This window comes from Thrips palmi, unplaced genomic scaffold (genome assembly GCF_012932325.1).
Source record: "Thrips palmi isolate BJ-2018 unplaced genomic scaffold, TpBJ-2018v1 HiC_scaffold_16, whole genome shotgun sequence".
Lineage (NCBI taxonomy): Eukaryota > Metazoa > Arthropoda > Insecta > Thysanoptera > Thripidae > Thrips > Thrips palmi.
The window spans coordinates 1,148,268-1,156,372 of record NW_023144625.1 but is presented as its reverse complement, the minus strand read 5'-3'; the positions used below and the strand labels follow the sequence as shown (position 1 = coordinate 1,156,372).

The following is an 8,105-nucleotide window of genomic DNA, read 5'->3' as shown; positions in this document are numbered from 1 at the left end:
GACATTTTCCAGACCACACGACGGGGACATCAAGGGTCGCAGCGTCTTGAAACTTTGCACACTTGCTGGCAGGGACTGTATGCAGGGGATGGTCTACTCCAATTTGCGCTCTAACTTCTAGGAACGTAACTGGAACGCCTTGAAACACTGTGGCAAAAAGCTACGGAATATTCTGTAAACAGCTTGTGGTAATTCTCCGTAGCCCCCTTATCAATATTCTCCGTAGGCTCTTACAGTATTTTCTGTAGGACCGCACAGTATTCTCCGTAGGACCGTACAGTGATCTCCGTAGGACTATACAGTCCTCCAGGTCCTACGGAGAAGACTGTGCGGACTTACAGAGAATACTGTGCGGCCCTACGGAGAATATTGATAAGAGGGCTACGGAGAATCCTGGCAAAAAAATTAACAGAATTTTCCGTACCTTTTTGCCACAGTGAAATGATTGATTTTCAGGAAGTTCCCGAGCGGAATCTAATGAAAGGGCCAAAAAATGGACCATCACATCCCCTAGGCCATGCCTTTCTCTGCACGGGCAAGTTTTTTCCATTCCTCTAGGAGGTGTGGTACTCGCGTCGTGTGGTCTAGAAAATCACTCAGATTTGAAGGTCCGGCACCAGTAGAGAGAGACAGGCTGCTTCGGCCGATGTGTTGTTTCTGTCGCACAGCGGAGCTCGAGGCAGGTAGTCGGGGTCCGGGGTGACGCGCCGGGCGGACAATAGGGGAGCCGTCGAGGAGCCGTCTGCAAGGCAGGCGGCACCGGGCCCCGACCAGTTTTGGCCAATTTTTATCGCGATTTTGGTAGAAATTATCGTAGAACAAAAATTCAAACACCATTAGACCCAGCTTTCAACGACGAATCCATTGCCGCATGTTCCAAAAACGCGAAAAGGCTCGTTTGAAAATTTGTATTTTGGGCCTGGGGGTAATAAATCAGCCTGTCATCATCGTCGACTCGGCGCAGCCCATTGTGAAGCAGGCCTCTCCACACAAAAGGGAGGCGATCCTTTCGCTACCTGAAAGCTAAAATTTTTCTAACGCGTCATTTGACACTCATGGGATGTTCACCATTGTACTCGGGATGAAATTTTTGATCTTTCCATCTAAAAATTAAGTTTCTGCGGCCACTTTTAACAGAGCAACGAAAACAACTTTTTTAGCTATATAGGAATAATCAGTACTTCGCAAAAATATTTTGTCAAAATTTGGTCGAAACTTTTAATTTTGACCTGAAACTTGGACTTAGGAGTTGAAGACCGGCCCCGAGCTCACGAAAAGCTGGCGATCTGCTCCGTGCGGCCCAGGCCGAGCTCCGTGCCGGGATGTCATTCACCCGCATTACGGCAGGCCGGCCATAAACAGCCAGCCGAGGGTGCATTGTCTGCGAACCAGGTCTACGGGGCATCGGGGCCCCGGCCTCAGACGATTGCGGACGCACCCGAAAACGCTCTCGGATGCTACCATTCTCAGAGTAGCCACCCGCTCCTACGCCCTTAATATCCTAACGTGCCATTGTTTTGTGTTAAACATGTTCACAATGACGGTGGGACACTCACATGTCCGATACCACTTGTGTTGGGTATCATTTTCGTTGTTTCAACGCGAGGATGCACAATTTGGTGGCTAATCACATAAATACTCTATACCCGTAAAAGTTGTGTTCGGTACTAGGCCAAGGCGCCTTGCGGCACGCGGCGTGTCAGCCACATCTCCAAGCGGGGCCGGCCGGCCGGCGCGCCACCCGAACCCGACCTCAAGATAGATAAGCAAGAGTGGCGCACACTGCCGACTGCCGACGCGCCGCTTCTCGCGAGGGGCAGGGGTTTGGGGGGGGGGGCTGCACTATGCGTTCTACGCACTCAAAGCTCAAGTGCGCGTGTGTGTAGACTGATGCGGGGTGTGGCGGGGCGCGGCGGGACGTGGCGTCTCGGCAAGGGAATGGGCGAGGGGGGCAGCTACGCGATGCGTGCTAGCAGCGTCTCATGACGACGCGCAACGCGAGGGACGCACTTCTTGAGTACTAGAGAGGTGGGTGTCGAGGTTATACGCCGCGCGCGCAACCCGAGCCCCCGCAGCCGCCCCGATTCATGGTGCGGGCGCGCGGCGCGGCGCGGCGCGGCGCGACGGCGCGGCGCGGCACGCTGAGGGCCCTCCGCTCATAATCTTCTAGGCAGGCCAGCCAGCCGCTGCCTTGCCAGCGAGGCGCTCGGCCTCTTCTAGGCTTGCTAGTCAGGCAACGAGGCAACTGCTGCCTGGCTAGCCGGAAACTCGGCACTCTCTGCACGAGAGTACAAGCACGCTGATACGTGAACGTATCATCTGCTAAAAAAGCAGTTTCAGAACTAAATGTTTCCACAAACACGCCAGATCGATGGAGCACTAACTGAACAACCGAGCCACCAAGAGGCCGCGCGTCGGCCAGATCCGAGACAGCCGGCGGGCGGCGCCACCGAGAGTGCGGCCAAACGGCGAAAAGTGCGACATGGCCCTTTCTGCCGTTTTTTCGATTTATAAGGGCAAAGGATTATGGTTTATGGTGGAAAAAGTGGTTTCCAATCAAAACCTGGTCATGTAGGGGTCAAAAACTGTAAAAAACGCAAAAAATGCCCCAAAACGCCCCAAATTCCACCATTTTTTACTCGTTTTTTGGCTCTTACAACTTCAATTTTGAGAATCCGAAACTTTTCTTGGCAGATTCTGAAAGCTAAGAATGAGAGCTACAAGTTCGTGTCAGGGGTCGACACTGTAGCGAGATCGGCTATTCGAGATATTTGGCCTCAAAGATTTTTACATTTCATCATTTCCACTAAAAATGTCATTTTTTACTCGTTTTTTGGCTTTTTCAAGAGCAATTTTGAGAATCCGAAACTTTTTTTGACATATTCTAAAAGCTGAGAATGGGAGCTACAAATTTGCTTAAGGGGCCCACACTGTAGCAAGATCGGCTGTTGGAGATATTTGGCCTCAAAGATTTTTATAATTTATCATTTCCAGTAAAATGTCAGTTTTCCTGCGTGTTGATGCGAGTTTTCTTGGACCTTGGTTCCGACCATAATTCGTTCAAATCAGGGTGACAAGACAAAACCAACGGTGACAGTTTCAAGCGAATCGGAGAAGTTTGGACCCGAGTTCAAATCCCAGTGAGGTATATTTTGAACATTCTTTTTTTTTGGGTTTTTGCATTGTTTCTGATGTTTTTGAGGATGCTGATGACGAAATAACATCTATTTGACCCCAGACTCAGGTTCAAATCCCGTCAGGGTTAAACATAGGCGATATTTGCACATATCTTAATGCATGGGACGGGCCAAAGTTAGCGAGTAAAAAGTGGTTGGAATACGCGGTGAACAAATTTGGAAAAAATACTACAAATGTAAGAAATTGGTACTCTGTACTATCTGGCGGTCAAGGCCAGTGCTGCAGATAACTTGTGGCACTTTAGGCACCTTGGCTGTTTTGTCACCACGCGTGCTCAAAGTCTAAAGGTGGCCGTCCGGTCTCGCGACGTCGACGGGCACCTCACAGGGTCCCCGATGACGATGCGAGCATTTTGGATAATGGTTCCGACCATTCGTTGGAAAGGTCTCATCATGACCTACTCGAATTAGAAATAAAAAAATTCTGGGTGGACCCCCTTTTTTCAAGATCCAGTTGGTCAACCGGATCTTGAAAAAGGGGGTCGACCAAAAATTTTTTTTTTTATTCCTGAATCGAGTAGGTCATGATGAGACTTTTTCAACGAATGGTCAGAACCAAGGTCCAAAAAACTCGCATCAACACGCAGAAGGGGCGCGCAAAACTGACAATTTAGTGGAAATGATGAATAATAAAAATCTTTGAGGCCAAATATCTCGAACAGCCGATCTTGCTACAGTGTGGGCCCCTTAACCAAAATTGTAGCTCCCTTTCTCAGCTTTCAGAATATGTCAAGAAAAGTTTCGGATTCTCAAAATTGCACTTCAAAAAGCCAAAAAACGAGTAAAAAATGGCATTTTTAGTGGAAATGATGAAATGTAAAAATCTTTGAGGCCAAATATCTCGAATAGCCGATCTCGCTACAGTGTCGACCCCTGACACGAACTTGTAGCTCTCATTCTTAGCTTTCAGAATCTGCCAAGAAAAGTTTCGGATTCTCAAAATTGTAGTTGTAAGAGCCAAAAAACGAGTAAAAAATGGTGGAATTTGGGGCGTTTTGGGGCATTTTTTGCGTTTTTTACAGTTTTTGACCCCTACATGACCAGGTTTTGATTGGAAACCACTTTTTCCACCATAAACCATAATCCCTTGCCCTTATAAATCGAAAAAACGGCAGAAAGGGCCATGTCGCACTTTTCGCCGTTTGGCCGCACTGTGGCGGAGGGGGCGACGACTCAAATTTTTCGCCTTCTGGATCCCGTACTGTCACACGCACGGTACGCGACATCGGCCAAGCGCTGCATTGGTGTGGCGCCAGGGCAGGTCAACCCAAGGCAGGGTGCGCAGCACTCGCGAGGCACCAGGTCGCAAGGCCTCTAACGCAACGAAACCCCGGATCCCGCTCCGCTACGCCCCGCGGGTACTGAGAAGGATTATTTAAGAAAAGCAGGGCCTTACATCGACCCCCTTGGAATGTCGCGATTTTTTGTCCACATTTTGTACACCTAAAAAGAGGAAGATTGCCAAAATTTCAGACCCCTAGGTCCATTGTTAAAGTTTTGGTGGGCATTTTAAGGTTTTTTCAGTGTTTTTGTAGTGAATTTGGGTATTTCCTGCTACGCAGCGACTTTTCGGTCTAGAGTCATGAAATTTGGTATTCCGGCCTAAAATTGAACGGGAAAAACGACTAGCACAACAGATTTGAGCTAAAACAGAAAAAAAATTAAGTTAAAAAAAAATTTAAAAAAAATTTACCTAAAGAGACCCAAATTGTGGGTATTTAAGGGTTTTTTAAGCCGATTGGCATGAAATTTTGCAGACTTATGCAGAAAAGTGCGCTGAATCCAAATATAACTGTCCCAGCTCTGTGCGACCAACAGTTCAGAAGATATGCGGTTTTGAAGATAGATATGGGCTCATCCCTTAGGAAAAAGTACCTTAGACTTTCTAAAGTGACTGTAAACATTCAACTGTAAGATTCACTTTAAAGATTTTCTAAAGTTTTTTGGCTTTAAGTACACTAGGGGACTGTAGGTCAAGACTTTAGGTTCCGTACTGTAGGAGTGTGACTGTAGAATGGGATATGTAGGCACGAACCCTAGAAATGTAAAGTTTTTCTCTACTGTCTTCTTTTACAGTTACCATAACTGTAGGGCAAGAAATTCAGGCCTGGGGATTTCTCGCTCTGTTGTTGAGAAAACAGTAGAAAAACTGTGGTACAGTAAAACGGCTTAGTGTGACCCCTCCTAGCAAGGCATGTGACCCCTCTTAGCAAGGTAAAAGAGGCCTAAAAAGTAGTGCCGAACAATGGGCTCCTCCAAAAGAGACAGTGCAACAGTATAAAATTAAAATGGGAAAACTCAGAATAAGAAAATGCGCCAGAATCAGTTTATCAAAATTCATTATTTAGGAAAGTTAGTAAAATATCATAAGTTTTGTGGCTTGAGCGGTTTTGTAACAGGCGTCACTTTAGATTGGATTTCCAAACATTGCGGCTTCTTGAGGTAGTAACGAAGACGGTGCCGTATCCCTGCCTTCACCTCAGCTTCCACTTCATCCCTTGTGAAGGACTTTTCCCCGAACGCAAATAAATAATCTGAAAAAAATTATTTATAAATGTCCTACATAGTGATATAGGAATTCAGATAAGTTCATACTGTGAAAAGCTTACCTATTATTCCATCAATGGGCTCTGGTTCTAGAGCTTTTTTGGGAATGTATTGTTTATGTCGGTTAGAGGGTTTGCCCGTGAGGGTGCAAAGTGCCATCTCCTCATCAGAGTATAATGCCTCAAAGAGGTCACCCCCAATTGTGCTGATCCGTGTATTATGTCGAAACTTTTGAACCTCTGAAGCGGGCAGGGACCTGGATCCAAAGTTGATTGTTTTCTAAAAATGGATAAAAAATCATTAATCATTTGTAACAACAATTTGATTAAGAACAACACAAAGCGGGTTCGCTCAGTTCCACCCTGACCCCCTTGCCTCCCCAAAACTGACCAAAATTATTTTTTCATTGATTGGGACCAAGATCAGTTAGAAATTGTCTTTGAGCCAAACCGGATGGGATCAGGGTTAAACCAGGCTGGATTTGCTAACCATACACGAAACTTACCTTAGGATCTTCATAAATCGGCCCACACCTAGTAAATGACCGGCCAGACTTCATCTTCTGCACCCCACACTTCTTCTTCATTGGTACTTTAATATCCTTCGCTAAATCCTTCAAGACAGACAATAAAATACAATATTAGACTGATTCATACATGAGCAGTATTTTTAACTTTGGACAATACAATAGGAATTTCTGTACCCGAATCTTTTCTTCTGCATTCTTTAGATGAACCTCTTCTTTTATTTGACATTCCTGCAATGAAAAAAAATTATTTTGGTACTTGCGCATACCAGGGCAGTCAAAAGAATTTCATGGCGACTTACCGTTGAAACTTGTGCTTGCTGGCCTGTTTGTCTAGCAATTACACGAGAAGTCTCTTGAGGTACCTGGAAGAGGAAATTAGGATTATAATTGTCATAGAAAAGGAAACTTCATTGGTGAACAAATTACCTCTTCAGGCAATGGATCCTTTGTGATGGTCGATTCATTTTCATTTTCTTTTTCCAAGGACAAGTCAATCATATGATCGGCTACCTGCAACAGCAAAGCTCTTCAATGCCATGGGCTAAAACGGATAGCTTCATTTAATATTGCCAGGGCAACAGAACTAACCACGTCGTGGTGCTTCTTTGGATCAGGGGTCACAGTTGTCACCTTTTCAGAGACCTGCAAGAAAAAATGTGATAATAAGTGTCACATGAAAGGAATTTGAATAGAAACTTTCTTTAGAAACGAGGCAACTGAACACTCAGTGGTCATTTTCTGCAGGCTTCAGAGAATGCCTGGAGGTTCCGTCTGTCTGAACCCCTTCTCTGCATTCAATAACTTAAATAATGAGTTTTTTTATTAAGGATATTGGAATCTTAACGCTGTTTATGTGTGCTACCTAGAAGTTGCACTATTGGACTGAATATAATCAAAAGGCTATGGTGGGGGTAGGAAACGAATGGCATCACCTCTTCTGTTAATAGAAGGTAACGAATGACTATTATACTATGACAAATAATTTTTCCTGAAGGGCTTTGTTATGAATTTTCCCTCTACAAAAGAAGTTGTCTTACTTTTGAGTCCACGCCCTTGGTAGTCACATTGCAGGCCTTGATCAAAAGTGAATCTATTTCTTTCTTCAAACCACTGAACTTGTCCACAGCAATTGCAGTCTCTGGAAATATTCATTAAAACAGGCCATTATTTTTCGTTGTGATTTCAAATTAATCTCAATGTTTCATTCTTACCCTACCCTTTATCGATAGCTCCAGCAATTCCTTCTCTTTCAGGCGTCTGTTGAGCCTTTTGATTTCTGCCTTTTGCATACATATGCGGTCAAACAAACTTTCTCTGCTCGACTTAACAGTTAATAGTTCATCATCTTCACTCTCAGAATCGTAACCATTACAAGGTAGGTTTACGCCAGACCGCGTCTTGTCGTAACAGGCTTCGCGATGTCTCGCGGCCTGTTCCTCCAATCCGCGCCGGGCGTACCTACCTTGGCCTGCGGCGCTAGGCTGCCTTCGGCAGACAATGCTTGTCCATCGTCAATTACTTCTGAACTGTTGCTTGCTGGGCGGCTTCGCCCCCCAGACCCCCCCTTCATTCTAGATAGAGGTGCTTTATCTACAAATTACACGATCTTGACCCTTGTAACTTTTCAACTTGTGGAGGCTGGGGGGCTCCGCCCCCCAGACCCCCCTTCAATCCAGACAGGGGAGGTCTACCGACAGAATACTCAATTTTTTCGCCGTTTTTAAGGTGTTTTTCGGCTATAAAAGCTGAACCAATTGAGCTAGGATGGTGAAATTTCGCGTGTGCCGAGCTAAGAACATACCTAATAACCCTGCAAAATCTCAGCCAGATCG

The 8,105-nt window shown here is 45.6% G+C and overlaps 1 protein-coding gene across 1 annotated transcript; it reads right to left on the bottom strand.

Annotated features, from left to right (window-relative positions):
* Positions 1–5,561: 5,561 nt before the first annotated feature.
* LOC117642359 lies at positions 5,562–7,822 on the bottom strand. The gene is made up of 9 exons (XM_034380444.1): positions 7,490–7,822; positions 7,311–7,411; positions 6,862–6,915; positions 6,700–6,783; positions 6,573–6,635; positions 6,448–6,501; positions 6,250–6,357; positions 5,807–6,023; positions 5,562–5,731 (listed from the first exon to the last, which is right to left on the bottom strand). The coding sequence occupies exons 1-9, from the start codon at positions 7,560–7,562 to the stop codon at positions 5,562–5,564; spliced, it is 924 nt and encodes a 307-aa protein (XP_034236335.1). The 5' UTR covers positions 7,563–7,822.
* Positions 7,823–8,105: the final 283 nt, after the last annotated feature.

What these genes read in the sequence shown, in the direction of transcription:
- LOC117642359 (XM_034380444.1), bottom strand. Translation starts at nt 7,562, where the DNA reads ATGCAAAAGGCAGAAATCAAAAGGCTCAACAGACGCCTGAAAGAGAAG. An exon ending in GCTGGAGCTATCGATAAAGG is followed by an intron (nt 7,412 to 7,489) that starts GTAGGGTAAGAA and finishes GAATATTTCCAG; the next exon opens with AGACTGCAATTGCTGTGGAC. An exon ending in GCCCATTGATGGAATAATAG is followed by an intron (nt 5,732 to 5,806) that starts GTAAGCTTTTCA and finishes AATTTTTTTCAG; the next exon opens with ATTATTTATTTGCGTTCGGG.